The 18,051-nt window shown below is 44.2% G+C and overlaps 1 protein-coding gene across 1 annotated transcript in view; it reads right to left on the reverse strand.

The window, feature by feature from the left end:
* Positions 1 to 18,051, reverse strand: part of LOC119966355 (tomoregulin-1-like) — a 394,538-nt gene that overhangs the window by 150,531 nt on the left and 225,956 nt on the right. Inside the window, exon 4 of the mRNA XM_038797880.1 lies at positions 15,405 to 15,431. Within this exon, the coding sequence (XP_038653808.1) occupies positions 15,405 to 15,431 (27 nt within the window). The remainder of the gene's footprint in view (positions 1 to 15,404; positions 15,432 to 18,051) is intronic.

Consider the following 18,051-nt stretch of genomic DNA (forward strand, 5'->3'; position numbering starts at 1 on the left):
CCTTAGTGATAACAATCCTCTCAAGGTCCTCACCTGCCATAGCCTCATTTCTATCAGTGACTGGCATGTTATTTGTGTCTTCCACTGTGAAGACCGACCCAAAAAACCTGTTCAGTTCCTCAGCCATTTCCTCATCTCCCATTATTAAAACTCCCTTCTCATCCTCTAAAGCAGTGCATCTCAAACTATCTGATGTGGCGGACCGGCAGTTTTTTTTTCCAATGTGCCAGGGACCGGCAGTCTCCCGTGGTGTTGAATATCACTACTGTCTCTTTTTTTTCTGGAAACACTCCAAGTACCGGCAGACGATGGCTCACGTACCGGCACCGATACGCGTACCACACTTTGAGTAGCACTGCTCTAAGGGACCAATATGTACCTTAGCCACTCTTTTTTGTTTTATATATTTGTAGAAACTTTTACTATCTGTTTTTATATTCTGAGCAAGTTTACTCTCATAATCTATCTTACTCTTCTTTATAGTTTTTTAGTAGCTTTCTGTTGCCCCCTAAAGAATTCCTAGTCCTCTAGTCTCCCACTAATCTTTGCCACTTTGTATGCTTTTTCCTTCAATTTGATACTCTCCCTTATTTTCTTAGATATCCACGGTCGATTTACCCTCTTTCTACCGTCCTTCCTTTTTGTTGGTATAAACCTTTGCTGAGCACTGTGAAAAATCGCTTGGAAGGTTCTCCACTGTTCCTCAACTATTCCACCATAAAGTCTTTGCTCCCAGTCTACCTTCTTCTCTCATCCCATTGTAATCTCCTTTGTTTAAGCACAAAACATGAGTATTTGATTTTATCTTCTCACCCTCCATCTGTATTTTAAATTCCACCATATTGTGATCGCTCCTTCCGAGAGAATCCCTAACTATGAGATCATTAATCAATCCTGTCTCATTACACAGAACAAGATCTAGGACCGCTTGTTCCCTCGTAGGTTCCATTACATACTGTTCTAGGAAACTATCGCGGATACATTCTATAAACTTCTCACACAAGAAGAATTCTAATAGAAATTTCGGGTTAGCACAAACTTTGATGCTTACTGTGCGTAACAAGGAAGAAACAGTGCAGTATACGGAACAAGGTAAATGAACTTGTTGCGCACATTGAAATTGGCCGGCATGATGTTGGGGGCATCACAGAGACGTGGCTGCAAGGGGATCAGGGCTGGGATCAAAATATCCAAGGATATATGTCCTCTCGAAAGGACAGGCAGATGGGCAAAGGGGGCGGGGTTGCATTCTTAGTAAGGAATTAAGTTAAATCGATAGCAAGGAGCGATATAGGATCAGAAGGCATAGAATTTCTGTGGGTAGAGTTGAGGAATCGCAAAGGTAAAAAGACCCTGATGGGAGTATGTACAGGCCCCCTCGCAGTAGTCAGGATGTGGGGCAGAAAATAAATCAGGAGATAGAAAAGGCATGTATAATCATGGGGGACTTCAATATGCAGATGGACTGGGAAAATCAGGTTGGTAGTGGATCCCAAGAAATGGAATTTGTGGAATGTCTAAGAGATGGGTTTTTTTGGAGCAGCTTGTGACAGAGCCAACTAGGGAACAGACAATTCTGGATTTGGTGATGTGTAATGAGGCAGACTTGATCAGGGAATGTAAGGTGAAGGAACCCTTAGGGAGCAGTGACCACAATATGATAGAATTTACCCTGCAGTTTGAGAGGGAGAAGCTGCAATCAGATGTAACAGTATTACAATTAAATAAGGGTAACTACAAAGACATGAGGGAGGAGATGGCCAGCGTTGATTGGAGAAGGAGCCCAGCAGTGAAGACAGTGGAATAGCAATGGTAGGGGTTTTTGGGGGTTATTAGGGAGGCACAACAGAAATTTATCCCAAGGAGGAGGAAACATGCTAAGGGGAGAACAAGGCATCCATGGCTGATGAGGGATGTCAAGGACGGCAGAAAGGTTCAGGGAAAAGCATACAAAGTGACAAGGGTTACTGGGAAACCAGAGGATTGGGAAGCCTTTAAAAGCGAGCAGAGGACAATTAAAAAAGCAATAAGGAGGGAGAAGGTGAAGTATGAGTGCAAACTAGCTCATAATATAAAGGAAGATAGGAAGAGCTTTTATCAATATATAAAAGGTAAGAGAGAAGCAAAAATAGACATTGGACCACTAGAAAATGTGGCTGGAGAAGTAATAATAGGAAACAAAGAAATGGCAGACGAACTAAATAGTTACTTTGCATCAGTCTTCACAGTGGAAGACACCAGTGGGATGCCAGAGCTCCAGGAGAACCAGGGGGCAGAGGTGAGTGCAGTGACCATTACCAAGGAGAAGGTTCTGGGGAAACTGAAAGGTCTGAAGGTGGATAAGTCACCTGGACCGGATGGACTACAGGGTCCTAAAAGAGATAGCTGAGGAAATTGTGGAGGCATTGGTGGTGATCTTTCAGGAATCACTGGAGGCAGGAGGTGTGCCAGAGGACTGGAAGGTGGCTAATGTAACACTACTGTTTAAGAAGGGAAGCAGAAGGTGAGAAATTATAGGCCGGTTAGCCTGATATCGGTCATTGGTAGGATTTTAGGGTCTGTTATTAAAAATGAGATCGCGAAGAACTTGGAAGTGCATGTTAAAATAGGACTGAGTCAGCATGGCTTTGTCAAAGGGAGGTTGTGTCTGACAAATCTGTTAGAGTTCTTTGAGGAGGTAACAAGCAAGTTAGACGAAGGAGAATCAGTGGACGTATTTATTCAGATTTCCAGAAGGCCTTTGACAAGGTACCGCATAGGAGACTGCTAAATAAGTTAAAAGCCCACGGTGTTAAGGGTAAGATCCTGGCATGGATAGAGGATTGGCTGATTGGCAGAAGGCAAAGAGTAGGGATAAAGGGGTCTTTTTCAGGATGGCAACCGGTGACTAGTGGTGTGCCTCAGGGGTCTGTGCTGGGACTACAACTTTTTACAATGTACATTAATGATCTGGAAGAAGGTACTGAAGGCACTGTTGCTAAGTTTGCAGATGATACAAAGATCTATAGAGGGACAGATAGTATTGAGGAAGCAAGGGGGCTTCAGAAGTACTTGGACAAGCGAGGAGAGTGGGCAATGAAGTGGCAAATGAAATACAATGTGGAAAAATGTGAGGTTATGCACTTTGGAAGGAGGAATCTAGGCATAGACTATTTTCCAAATGGGGAAATGCTTCGGAAAGCAGAAGCACAAAGGGACTTGAGAGTCCTTGTTCACGATTCTCTTAAGGTTAATGTGCAGGTTCAGTCAGCAGTTAAGAAGGCAAATGCAATGTTAGCATTCATGTCAAGAGGGTTAGAATACAAGACCAGGAATGTACTTCTGAGGCTGTATAAGGCTCTGGTCAGATCTTATTGGAGTATTGTAAGCAGTTTTGGGCCCAATATCTAAGGAAGGATGTGCTGGTCTTGGAAAGGGTCCAGAGGAGGTTCACACGAATGATCCCTGGAATGAAGAACTTGTCGTATGAGGAACGTTTGAGGACTCTGGGTCCGTACTCGTTGGAGTTTAGAAGGATGAGAGGGGATCTTCTTGAAACGTACAGGATACTGTGAGGCCTGGATAGAGTGGACGTGGAGAATATGTTTCTACTTGTAGGAAAAACTAGAACTAGAGGACACCATCTCAGATTAAAGGGATGATCCTTTAAAACAGAGATAAGGAGGAATGTTTTCAGCCAGAGGGTGGTGAATCTGTGGCTGAGGGTGCTGAAGGCTGTAGAGGCCAAACCACTGAGTGTCTTTAAGACAGAGATGGATAGTTTCTTGATTAATAAGGAGATCAGGGGTTATAGGGAGAAGGCAGGCGAATGGGGTGATAAAAATATCAGCCATGATTGAGTGGCGTAGCAGACTCGATGGGCCAAGTGACCTAATTCTGCTCCCATGTCTTATGGTCTTATAGGTATCAAATTAAAAATTCTATTCCGGTTGGATGGCTGGTTACTGTGAAACCCGCAAGTAAATGCACAGCAGATCAATTCCATCAACTGACAATCTTGTGTTATACGACTCTTTGTTAATAGATAAAATATATATAGAGATGGTCACTAGCACCAGCAGAGTGATACATGACTGCATTACTTTCAATGCACTGCAACACGATGTAGTAAATATCCACATTCATCTGGTCACCTGAACAATGGCCGAATATAACTCAGTGATTTGCTGCAGGTTAAAACATTGGTGAAGAATTGAGGTCTTCGCTCTGGTTCCAAAATTGGAAGGAGGTAGATTTTGCGAGATGCACATGCCAACTTCTCAAACGTTAGCTGAAAGCTTTTTTTTTTCAAATTATTACTCAAAACAATCTACTAAAGGTTTCACTGAAAGAGTAGAGAATTACTGAATAGCAGTAATTGTTTTATTGCTACTCATGATCCAGAAAGAGGTCAGCTGAAAAAAAAATAATTGCACAGTTCTTGGTCTCTATTCATGCAGGTTAAGGCACGTAAAGTGCCTTAACGTGCATATCCAAATATGTTCTAAATATGATGAGGATTTTTGCCTCTATCAGCCATGTGAGCAGTGAGTTCCTGATCCTTAGTGTTGTCTGGATGTAAACAGTTCCCCTCAATTCCTCTCTAATCCTTCCCATGTACCCTGGTTGTCAATCTTTCTGCTAAGGGAAAGATATCCTGACTATCCAATCTGTCCAGGATCCCTCATAATTTTACAGACCTCAATTAAACCTTCCCGGCCTCTACTTCACCAAAGAAAATAATCCTAGTCTATCCAATCTTTTCTTGTAGTTAAAATTCTCCAATCCTGATAGTATCCAAATAAATCTCCTTTATGCGCTTTTTAGCTTAAGCACAAAACTAAATAAAAATGGAGGATAAGAATATTTCAGAAATACTTAATTCTGAACCTACTTCAAGTATTCCACTAGCATTTTACTCGGCTGGAATGATTATAATTGAAAAAACCCCACAAAAACAAAATAATCACAACGTGGTAGGAGCACATGATTTTTGGCTTTTGTCTCCCATTTTTTCTTACTATCCTTTTTGGTTTCCACCAGTAATAAATTGGCAGCTGTTAAATTATCATAATGGAATATCACATTATTAAAACTTGCAATCTGAGTGTCAGGTGAATTAAACATATTGATGTACTTTGCTACTACTTTGTTCATATTGCATATGTGTTCTTAATAAATAAAGCACAGAATCCAACAGCCTGTGCAGCCTAACGTATGTTGGCTGTGGGCATTACTGGCTTCTTCTGGCTATTCAAACATGAGCTAAGTGCCTGATCGGTCAAATAGGACCATCTGTGCATGCCTCGTGGTGCTAAGAGGATCTGAGAACCAGGAATGTTCAATCATATGTGGCTACTATAACCTACCTGACTGAAGCAACGTTCGTCAACGTTACTCACACCAGTGATTGTAGAAAACAGATAAGTGGGATCGGCTGAATCATTCAGTGGTTCCAATTGGTCACAAGGGAACAGACCCAGCAGCGGCGATGTCACCACTGTTTCTCTGCTGAATGTATTACAATCTGAATTTATTGTGGGAATATAATGCTGCTTGTAATTATGAACAACAGTCCCTACATAAATTTGATTTGCTGTTTCTTCTTAGGCTGTTCACTGAAAATGAAATATGTCATGCTTGTATTGTTAAAAAATTGACTCCTATTAAGTTGAAGCACACAACATAACTACACATTTAAAAAAATCAATTCCTTTTATGTTTCTCTGAAGCAGCAGCTGCCAGAAGGGACTAATTTTAAAATTTTGCTCTTGCTGAGATTTGTACCCTCGATCTCAAATCTGAATAGTTCTTAAGGAAAAGGAGAAAAGGAGAAATCTCAAAGCCTCACCATCAAAGTTTATACATTTTATATATGTTGAATCTGACCTTTTAGCATTTATTGTATGTTAGTATAATTACATCTTGTATGTTAAAACACTACAATCTGAAGTTTCAGGGTGGAACTTAATGCCAGTGACTTCTGGTGGGGGATTCAGAAGTGCCATTGCCATATGGGATACAAAGAACCAATGTGGCAGCTGGTTATTTAACAAGGTGCAGGCATGGAGCCCAGAGAATCATGTGTCGGGAACAAGCAGAATGTCATCTGAGCATCAATTGATGGGGCACAGGTGCTGACGCCATTTTAGACAGCAGACTTGACTGCCTTGCTTCTGATCTCCTCGCTTAGTAGTGGAAAGTTGTGTGTGGAATCAGAGGAGATAGGGGAAGTGTTAAATGGATATTTTTCGTCAGTGTTTACACTGGAGAAAGACAATGTTGTCGAGGAGAATACTCAGGTTCAGTCGGCCAGGCTAGATGGGATTGAGGTTCACAAGGAGGAGGTGTTAGCAATTTTGGAAAGTGTAAAAATAGATAAGTCCCCTGGGCCAGATGGGATTTATCCTAGGATTCTCTGGGAAGCCAGGGAGGAGAATGCAGAGCCTTTGTCCTTAATCTTTATGTCGTCTTTGTCGACAGGAATAGTGCCGGAAGACTGGAGGATAGCAAATGTTGTCCCCTTGTTCAAGAAGGGGAGTAGAGACAACCCTGGTAATTATAGACCTGTGAGCCTTACTTCGGTTGTGGGTAAAATGTTGGAAAAGGTTATGAAAGATAAGGTTTATATATGTTCATCCTGGAGTTCAGTTACTAGTGGTGTACCGCAAGGATCTGTTTTGGGGCCGCTGCTGTTTGTCATTTTGATAAATGACCTGGAAGAGGGTGTAGAAGGATGGGTTAGTAAATTTGCAGATGACACGAAGGTCGGTGGAGTTGTGGATAGTGCTGAAGGATGTTATAGGTTACAGAGGGACATAGATAAGCTGCAGAGCTGGGCTGAGAGGTGGCAGATGGAGTTTAATGCGGAAAAGTGTGAGGTGGTTCACTTTGGAAGGAGTAACAGGAATGCAGAGTACTGGGCTAATGGCAAGATTCTTGGTAGTGTAGATGAACAGAGAGATCACGGCATCCAGGTACATAAATCCCTGAAAGTTGCCACCCAGGTTAATAGGGCTGTTAAGAAGGCATATGGTGTGCTAGCCTTTATCAGTAGGGGGATTGAGTTTCGGAGCCACGAGGTCATGCTGCAGCTGTACAAAACTCTGGTGCGGCCGCACCTGGAGTACTGCGTGCAGTTCTGGTCACCATATTATAGGATGTGGAAGCTTTGGAAAGGGTTCAGAGGAGATTCACTAGGATGTTGCCTGGTATGGAGGGAAGGTCTTACAAGGAAAGGCTCAGGGACTTGAGGTTGTTTTCGTTAGAGAGGAGAAGGCTGAGAGGTGACTTAATAGAGACATATAAGATAGTCAGAGGGTTAGATAGGGTGGACAGTGAGAGTCTTTTTCCTCGGATGGTGATGACCAACATGAGGGGACATAGCTTTAAATTGAGGGGTGGTAGATATAGGACAGATGTCAGAGGCAGTTTCTTTACTCAGAGAGTAGTAGGGGTGTGGAACGCCCTGCCTGCAACAGTAGTAGACTCGCCAAATTTAAGGGCATTTAAGTGGTCACTGGATAGACATATGGATGAAAATGGAATAGTGTCGGTCAGATAGGCTTCAGATGGTTTCACGGGTCGGCGCAACATTGAGGGCCGAAGGGCCCGTACTGCGCTGTAATGTTCTATGTTCTATTGCCTGCCATGTCTGTCACTGTAAGGACCTATCTTCATAGAATCATAAAATTTACAGTGCGGAAGGAGGCCATTCGGCCCATCGAGTCTCACCGGCTCTTGGAAAGAGCGCCCCACGTTAGCCCACACCTCCACACCATCCCCACAACCCAGCAACCCCACCTAACAATTCTGGACACAAAGAGCAATTTAGAATAGCCAATCCACCTAACCTGCACATCTTTGGACTATGGGAGGAAATCGGAGCACCCGGGTAAATCCCACCCAGACACGGGAAGAAAGCACAAACTCCGCACAGACAGTGATCCAAGCCAGGAATCCAACCCAGGTCCCTGGTGCTGTGAAGCAACAGTGCTAACCAATATGCTACCGTGCGCCCTTTAAGTACCTTCTTGCAAAGAACAAGAGCCCATCAACTTGCACACAAGAGCCATCAACCCGCAGAGTGTCCAGAATCTAGTCAATGAAGCCAGGCTGGAGGTTGCAACAGGCCAGACAAAAGATGGCACAACAGTTAAGCCACATCTCCCTGCTAGATCTCTTACAGTATGCACAGGAATGGCAGACGTTGCTTTTCCCTAAAGATGGCATGATACCCTTTTGGCTGACCAAGGTAGCTTGGGAGGATACAGGAGCAGAGGTTGGCTGCTGTGGAGTCCAGCAGCGCAACTGGATCCAGTAACGCAAATGGGCCAATAACCTCTTCACAACAGCCAGGGTGAGTGTAACTAAATGCTAAGAGGACGGTGGCTTTCAGATGTGCTCCAACGTGGGGACGGATCGGCCACATGGTCAACAGAATTTTATGGCCCAACAGCAGTTGCCTCGTGGAGAATGGCTGCATGTGGGTGATAGGGGTCTGTTCTCATTGTCAGAATCTTTCAGGTCCCTTGTGAGTGGACAATGGATGAGACTCCGAGAGCCCCATCTTGTGCCCCCGGGGGGTGCCACCTGATTCGATGGTCAGCTGATCATAGCATGGAGACTTACTTTTCACTTTTGCCTGCAGGAGTAAAGGGCCCACAATGCGCAAGAGATAGAGAGGGCGAAGGCTGTTGGTGATGTGACGGACATCCATGCCCTGACACCTGCAGAGGAGGAAGCTGTCAAACTGACTAGGGAGCAGGAAAGCCAGTCTGTAGTGATTGGTGAGATTGGAGTGTAGTGAGAATGGAGTAAAGATGCCTGGTCTCTTCTTACACACAGTACAGATGACTTTCGTTTCCCAGGTGCTCATGTTAGTTGGTTGAGGTATTGAGTCTCTTCCCATTTACTGAGTAAGTGAATGGTCTCTCTTTAGAGCGTTGGGCAGAAAGGAAGTACACACCAGGCCAAGATGGGAGGAGAGAACGGGAAGGAATTAGTCCTAATTGTTTGTGGCTATCCCGTTCAGTTTTCCGCACTCTGGAAGGATAAGAATATCAGACAAAGGAAAAACAAGCAAGAGTAGATCCTCCGCACCCTCTACCCTGCTCCACCATTTAATTAGATTGTGGTTCATCTTCTACCTCAATGCCATTTTCCCACTCTATCCCCTTTGTCACTCGGGGCACGATTCACCCGAAAAATTACTATGTCCGGTTTCAGGCGCGTTTAGCCACATGTTTCTCTTTGGCTGAGCGCCGAGAAACATCTCGCTATCCAACAGCACTTTGCCGGTTCTTTTGGCCTCTGGGAGTTTCTCTTCGCTGAGGCTGCAATTGGAGGGATCTTCGCAGATCGGGGCACCATCTTGTCTGGCTGCCTGGTGCCTGGACTCTCTTGAGATGCCCCTACAAATCGTGTAGTCAGGGAGGTGCTATTGCAAACTACAAGAGAGGAGGAACATCGGCCTGCCACATCTAGGGGGCTCCTTTCAAGGTCCTCCAAGAGTGGACAGGTGCTTCTCATCCCCTCCTGCCAGTAACCTGCATGCTTCCAGTAGCTGCAACCACGCAGACCACACCTGCACATGTGCGGGAGATCTTTGGAATGCAGGGACCCTCAAAGCCTCAGACAGAGGACAGCCACCATGGTTATTGCAGGCCACAGGGCAGCACGATCAGCCGCCTGCCTCCACCTCAGCTGCTGATGGAGTCTTTGGATGCACATTTGAAACAGCATCTAGATGGCACCAGTGTGGCACAAGAATTAGATTTTACATGTTAATGATTGATGATTGTGTCTCACTAAAAAGTATTTGCGCATTTATTCCTGAGTCCTTTATTTTGTGGCTGTTCAGTTCTGACAATGTTCAAGAGTTTGAGGAAAAAGCAGGGGAATGGCACTGAGTCATGATGCCCGTTTGGACAGCCTGTGCAGACATGGTGGGCCAAATGGTTTCCTTCTGCACCGTAACAATTCTGTGATGAAAAGTCATCTTGATCTGAAACTTTGTTTCTCTACACAGATGCTCCCTGACCTGCTGAGTATTGCTTTTATTTCAGATTTCCAGTTTCTGCGGTATCTTGCCCTTGTATCATTTGAGAACCCCTTCTGGGGCATATTGCAAAACTCCACTGCAACAGTATCTGGAACGGGATCCCATCTGTAGTAGGCCAATTGTCTGTTTGATTGTGGCCTCAGTCGACCTGTGGCAGGCGTTGTATCATTCCTCAACTGCACTGCAAAGGTTCTTCACTGTCATCGTCAGCCATGTCTTGAGAAGGTACCGCATGTCTTCAAGGATTCATCCCTGAAGGTGTGGGGAGCTGGAACAGTTGTGGCAACTGGGACTGTTGAGGTACAGAGGTGTCATGTGTGCACCCTGGGAAGCGGAGACACACCTACAGGATGCACTTTCAGTGGTCACTGACCATTTGGACTTTGTTGTGCAGAAGCTCTTCTTGTCCTCCCTCCTATAACAACTGCATTTCTACATTTTGCTGTTCGCTCCTGTTCAGTCCCATAGTTGAACTCGTCAGGGTATCACAACACCCCATAGTCTTTAACACTGAGTACCTGTTTGAGGGTAACATGCACCCCAAAGACTCCTATACTTCCAGCCTCCTCCTACTCTTCCAGATAGCACCCACCTATTATTCTGGCTTCTTACTGCATGTGGGGGTGACCATCTCTGGGAACGTTTGATCCAGAAACCCATCCTCCATGATACCTCACAGTGAATCCTCATACCCATCCTCAGTTCACCCTGAAACAGTTGGGAGATACTTCCTACACATGTGGGCATTAAAGGCATCCAACCTCACTGATGCACTATTGAAAAAAGGTGGACCTCCGAAAAATGAAGATAGAACTGGAAGATAGATCTCCCGAGAGAAAAGATGGGTCTCCTGGAACATTGTGAGGGTGGAAGGTGGACCCTCTCTAAGATACCTAATCTGTAAGGTTGACCTGCAGATGCTCCCTGACCCACTGCTGTTGTGATCCATTGTCCAGGGATGCGGGTGGCCTCTGAATTCTGGAGGAAGCCCCTGGCATTGTTCAGATAAGGTCCAATATCAACACATGTTTTCCGCCAGTGTTATGATACCCTGGGCAAATGCGCAATCAATTCCAGCCCCACTTATCCTGGAGTCACAACACAAGTGAATTAATCAATAATTCTTATAAAAATACAAGAGGTCTTTGGCTCCTGGCTGCCCAATAATTGCAGTCACCAGGTTTGTAAGTTTAAACACAATTACTGTTTTTTTTATAACAAAAACTATAATGAAATATTCAGCAAATACAGTTGGTTAATTATTAATAAGCACCTAACTCCTAGTTTAACGTGCCTCCCCACCTTCTACACACACAAGGCAGACAAATACGGTGGGGTAAAAAAAGTAAGTGAAAGAGAAAAGAGTCTTTGCTTCAGATGTTGGTTCTCAGTCTGCATTTCTTCACGATAAACCTGTAGATTACAGTCTTTGATTTGCAGCCTGTACTGGTCTTTCATGCAGTATTAAAATACACTCACACCTTTCCTGGAGAGGCAGAGTCTTTGTTTCACCAAACCCTGCTTTCAGTTCATGGTTTGTCTTCAGGCCTCTGCAACTCAAGATCACAACATCCTCATGCTTTCTGAGGAGGATTAGCAATAGCTTTCTGGAGAAAGTTAGCAACAGCTTTCTGGATAGAGGATCTTTTACTTCCATGCTGCCGAAATCGAAACCAAAATCTCCTTCGGTTTCTGAACCATTTCAGTTGGATAAGATCCAATCACCACTGGTTACCAGGCAGAGCACAGCTTTTTGGGCCAATTCATTGGTTACCAGCCAAATTAATCAAATCAAGTTCCAGCCCATCTCTGCCACTCATGCTGGCCAATCTGCAACTCCAGTTTAAACCAACACAGGCGTCTTCTGCTTGAATTAAAGATACAGGCTGCCTTAAATACACATGTCTATTAATCATCCATGGATCAAAGATGTTAAGGCAAAAAAAGAAAAGGGAAGTAAGGGAATAAATATGGAATAACCAGGAAGGACCCTTACACCAGTGCGTTTTCCAGATGACACCACAGAGAATCTGGTGCAAATGGTCAGGCTTTCACATCAGCCTATGGCAAAAGCCAACCAAAGTTCCCAATGTAAATTCGTACAACATGAAACCAATTTATGGGCCTCCCGCCATATTTTCCCCTTATGCCTGCCACTGAACACACCTGCAGGAGTATTGGACAATTCCTCCAGTGTTTGGTCAATCGTGTTCCTTCGTCATTTGTTACAATAAAAGTTTTAAAATGTGAAATCTTGCCATTCCATTCCTTCCACTAGCAATTGGAAGTTTAAATCTTTTTATAAATGTTTTCGGTCTTTACAGAGATTGCAACAGAAGATAATGCAGTGTTGGAAAGAGGTGATGTCCTTGAGGAGGCAAGAAAGGACAGAATGTACTTGGTTAGAGTTGAGAAGACAAAACAAAATCACACTACTTAGGGTATTTAATAGGCCTCCAAATAATGAGAGAGAGCTGGAGGAGCAAATCTGGGGGGGAAATCAGAGATGTACAAGAAGTCTCGAATGGTGATAATGAAACTTTAATTACCTAAATATGATTTGGATAATGTTACAGTAAAATGTATGAACAAAGAACAATGCAGCATAGGGACAGGCCCTTCAGCCCTCCAAGCCTGTAGTGGGTGAAATTTCTGAAATGTGTTCAGGAGATCTCCTTGATCAATTTGTTCTTGGCCAACTAGAAATAAGGCATTGCTGGATAGGTGCTAAGAAATGAGGAAGGCTGAGTGGACGAATTGTCTGTGAGGGAACATTTGTCTAAGAGGGGTTATTTTATCATAAGGTTTACATTAGTAATGGAGAAGAGCAAAGAACACCTTTTATATTGTAAGAGGGCTTATTTTAATGTGATGAGAAGGGATCTAGCTAGTGTAGTTAGAAAAACACAAATGGTTCCGTATTATCCCAAGCTCAATATATTTGAAATCAGTTGCTGTGCTTTGATTGTATAACATAACTTTATTTCCTGTAAACAAATCATTGCCTTTATGAATTGCAAACTGGCAAAAATGAATTATCTATATGGTGTTATATAATGGTACGGTTAGTTAGCTTTATGATCTTATGGATTGGTTTATAATAAGCAGCTTTTTATGCCTTGGAAACATAGAATCCCTGCAGCGCAGAAGCAGGCCAATTGGCCCATCGAGTCTTCAGCAATCCTAGCTGCCAGTGTATGAACATCTAATATGTTTGTTTGAAAATGTCCTCTTCTTTATTTAACCAGAAATGTTAACTGATTTATTTGAGATGTGCTAATATTTTTATTAGAATAGTGAAGACAGGAGTTCAGACAATTCCTACTTCAGAATCACACAAAGACATTTCTGACCGAAGTCTTTATATTAAAGTGCATCCTCGACATCTTCATATTATTTGGAAAATGGCAAATCTGCAGTGAACGTCAGTCGTTGCTTTTCAATTTTAATAATTTAGAATTAATGCGAACATTTGCATTTTTATATCATTTTACCAAAGTCTGAGCATGTATTTCACAGAAATATTTTATTTATCTTCAGTGTTGTGCCACAGCATATGGATTGCTAATGTAGTATCTGTTAGATGTCTTTGCATGTATAATTTCTCATACATTAAGTTCTTAATCTTGGCTGTGCCATCAGGAAAGCACTAATATGAAGCTGAGGGCTTCTCAACAGGGAGGGATGTAAATGTCAGAAGAGTAAGTTATTTCTGGACATATACATGAATTCCTAGTGGTAGCTTAAGTATTGGCAGAAGATCGACTTGTCCATTGTTTTCCCCTCCACTACTTTGAACCATGAACGGCACATGAAAAATGTAATTAGAGAAGAGCTAAACAAATAATAAGAATCCATAAGGGAACACAACATTCCATTGGAATCATATCTGAGAATAACAGTGCCATCTGACAGCCTAACTGCTATGAAGTTTAGGGACTTCATATTCAGAAGAGGCATTCATTTCATTGAATCTGGAAAAGCTCTGCACTTCAGGTTTTAATTTGGTTTATAAAAGATCCAGCCCTACTTACATTCTATACCAGTTTGGAGTCTGCTAGGAGGGTGCAATTTAATGGCCTCGTTGCCCCTGACTTGGTGATGCGACAAGGCTATTTAATCTTGTGAAAGGCCTCTCGCGAGATTCCCGGTGCTTGGGAATACCACGTGAGATCTAACGGGATCTTGTGAGAAGTCGCGATCTGGATCTCGCCCACACCGAGTGAGATCCAGATTAACCTGTTTAAATGAGCCATTCTCCCGAGGATTGGCAACTAACACCTTCACCTGGAAAATCTCACCATGGCACCATTTAGCACTGCTTCACAGAAACGTGAACCAGGCATAACGGCACCTGGGAGTTCTCCCAGGCCATTGGAGGCCCCCGGGTGGTGGGGCTCTGGGTAGGTGGTACACTGGCACTCCCAGCGGCACTTGTGCACATTGGCACAACAAGTTTGGCACTGCCACCTGGGCACCTTGATGCTGCCAGGATGTCTGGGTGACCTGTCAGGATGCCAGGCTGGCAGTGCCCAGGTTCCAGATTGCCCATGCCAGGGATCGAGCCTTAGGAGGGGGGGGGGGGGGGGGGGGGGGGGGGGGGGCAGGTGGACCCCTATGAGGTAAGTTGGGGAATTTTGTTCAAAAAAGGTCCAGCCCTACTTACAATCTATATCAGTTTGGAGTCTGCTAGTGGGCAGCGATTTAATGGCCTCGTTGCTCCCGACTTGGTGATGCGACATGTGGTAAGTGCAGCCTCGGTACAGCGTTCCCCGCAGAGGCCAAAAGAAACGGCAGAGTCCTGTTAGATAGCGGGGTCGATCTCGGCACTGCAGGTGCTGAGAAACATCCCGCTAAGAACGCGCAAAACAGGACTCTTGTTTTTTTTTAAATCTGCTCAGGGTTTTAAAAAAATATAGGACCTCTCAGAAAGTAGTCTGAAAGGCAGGAACTATTTACCTGCCATGAAAAAAATACCTTCTTAATACTGAAGAGTCTATGCTTATAATGCTTCAAACACTTTTGAAGAGACCACTGCTTGTTCAATGTTAATTTAGAAACCAAAGTTAAATAGAACAGATTGTGCATTTTGGAAAAGAGATCGAGTCCTCCTCATGATATAAGAAAATGGTAGGATTTGCCTTTGAATAAAAACATTGATTGGAAAAAAACGGAACCACTTAGTACTTTGAAAAATGAGATCTTGCCCCTCCCCCAGTGAGATGTTTTTCACACTCCCATGATCATATTTACCCACCGCTTTAGAGTTTTTATCCACTATATCTGCTTTGACTATTATGGTTTTAAATTTCATACCAAAAAGTTATGTGAAGTATTTTTTTTAGAAAGTTGTAAAATGTACCTCCTTCTCCGGATCCAGAGCCATTTTCTAGGAAAAAAGACAGAAAAGAACAGTGAATTACTGCCACATTTTAAAGCCTAGTTATCATTTCACAAAACAATGCTAAGACGATGCAGAGATTATCATTATTTTACTTTGACTATACTCAACCTGGTGTATCGAAAAAAAAAATGCATTATTGATATAAATCATAATATATTAAGGTACAGCGATGCACAGGGAATAAAGGACAGTTGACAAGCTGCAATAATAGTGAGAGGTTTGATCATATCAGAAACAATCACATCAAGCGAGGGACTGAGATAACATGAACATCATAAACATTCATCCAGCCCCTGCTTGTTTTTATAATTCATATAGTGGGCAGCACGGTCGCACAAGCGGCTAGCACTCGATTCCCCGCTGGGTCAATGTCTGTGTGGAGTCTGCACGTTCTCCCCGTGACTGCGTGGGTTTCCTCCGGGTATTCCGGTTTCCTCCCGCAGTCCAAAGACGTGCAGGTTAGGTGGATTGGCCATGATAAATTGCCCATAGTGACCAAAAAGGTTAGATGGGGTTATTGGGTTACGGGGATCGGGTGGAAGTGAGGGCTTAAGTGGGTCAGTGCAGACTCGATGGGCCGAATGGACTCCGTCTGCACTGTATGTTCTTTATGCAATCTGTTATTGTTCCATTATGAGTTTTGTTTCCCATGTTTTTGTTACTGGGTTATGCTGCACCAAACGCTGTTGCAGAGCTTTATCAAACAACAAATTACAATGTTACAGGCACAGAAACAGCAAAATCTCTAAATACACAGATTAGCACTTGACACTGAATCCCTGATTTTAACCCAGGGTGGGAATTGGATGGATGGTGGCTGAGGAAATGACCTAGAACAACTGGACCAGCAAACTCTGAGTGGTTTCAACTCCGAGATCTTAGCTGCCAGCATGTAGTCTGTTCCCCTAATCTAGCAGAATATGGCCATGCTGTGGGCAAGAGAAGAATGGTGTCTGCAGACACAAAGAAACAATCCCTGATAGACGTGCGAGGCACAAGGTGCAGGTTTCATGAGTGTCAGGTAGCAAGACAAAGCTGGGAGGGAGAACACATGGAGAGGAGGCCTCCGGCTAAATTTGTAGTTTGCAGGCCCCATCCCACATCACTCACAGGCATCCACCACCCCTTCAAATAGCCAGTTCATCTTTGATTATGTGAGATGCTCCCGATGCACGACTTTCAACTGTATCAGCCCCAGCCTCGCACATGAAGTCGAAGCATTCACCCTCCGTAGCACCTCACACCACAATCCCTCTTCCATTGGCCCCCCCAGCTTCTCCTCCAACTTCACCTTAATCCCCTCCACAGTGACCCTGGCCTCCTCCAGGAGCCTTCCAATGATCGCTGAAACAACTCCCTTTCGGCCGGCGCGATCGGGAAGGTAGGAAAAACCTTCCTTGCAAAATGCCGTCAGCTTAAAAGACTGCCTGAACTGCCTCCAGATTGTCAAAGTGGCCACCATCGCTTATCTACCTGTTTTTTTTGTTCAATTTTCTTTCACGGTGTACAGAAAATATGTAACACAAAAAAGGGAGGATGTGGTGATATGCATCACTGCAGATACACAAGGGGTTAATGTAAGTCCACGTAGACTAGCTAGAAACTAGAGGGAGCACCAGAGACATGACACACAGACACTCAACCAATAGGTCAGTAAGATAGAACACGACTAATGGGTATTCACGATACACACGGAGGTGACACTACCACAGGAGGGCATTACACCAACCCATAAATAAGTACTCACCGAGTACTTTCCTGGAGCCATCAGCAGCGTTGCCAGTGCCTGCAACCCCGATCCCCTACATGAGCACTCCTCCATCATAATCCATCGGACCTCCCCCTCCTTGGTCCAGCCTTGCACGTTCTCCACATTCATCGCCAAATAGTAGTACAGTAGGGTTGGGAGGCCTAGCCTCCCCACCTGTCGCCCCTCCTCAAGACCACACTCCTAATCCTGACCACCTCTCCCCTCCGCCCCCAAATAAACAAGGAGATCAACTTGTTCACCCCCTTGCAGAAAGATTTCAGTAAAAATTCCGGCAGGCACTGGAATAGAAACAAAAACTGCGGTAACACATTCATGTTAACTGCCTGCACCCAGCCCGCCAACGACAGAGGGAGGTTGTCCCACCTTGCCAAATCGGCCTTTGCCTTCCCCACCAAACTAGTAAAATGTATCTTTGGAGCCCACCTCAGTCCAAGCCACCTGCACCCCCAAGTACCTAAAGTGGGTTACCGCCAGACATAATTGGCAGCTCCCCCACTCCTGCCCACACTCCCGGCTGAGAGACCATGAAATACTCGCTCTTGCCTAGGTTCAATTTCGACCCCGAGAATGTCCCAAATTTTTGAAGTAGTTCCATTATCCGCCCCACCAATGAGCTCGGTTCCAAAATGTGCAATTTCGGAGACATGGGTAGAGCAGGGACAGGAATGGTTGTTGCAGGTTCCAGGATTTAGATGTTTCTGTAAGAACAGAGAAGATGATAAAAGAGGGGAGGGTGTGGCATTGTTAATCAAGGAAAGTATTACGGCGGTAGAAAGGACGCTTGAGGACTCGTCTACTGAGGTAGTATGGGCCGAGGTTAGGAACAGGAGAGGA

The sequence above is a fragment of the Scyliorhinus canicula genome, chromosome 5 (genome assembly GCF_902713615.1).
Source record: "Scyliorhinus canicula chromosome 5, sScyCan1.1, whole genome shotgun sequence".
Taxonomy (NCBI): domain Eukaryota; kingdom Metazoa; phylum Chordata; class Chondrichthyes; order Carcharhiniformes; family Scyliorhinidae; genus Scyliorhinus; species Scyliorhinus canicula.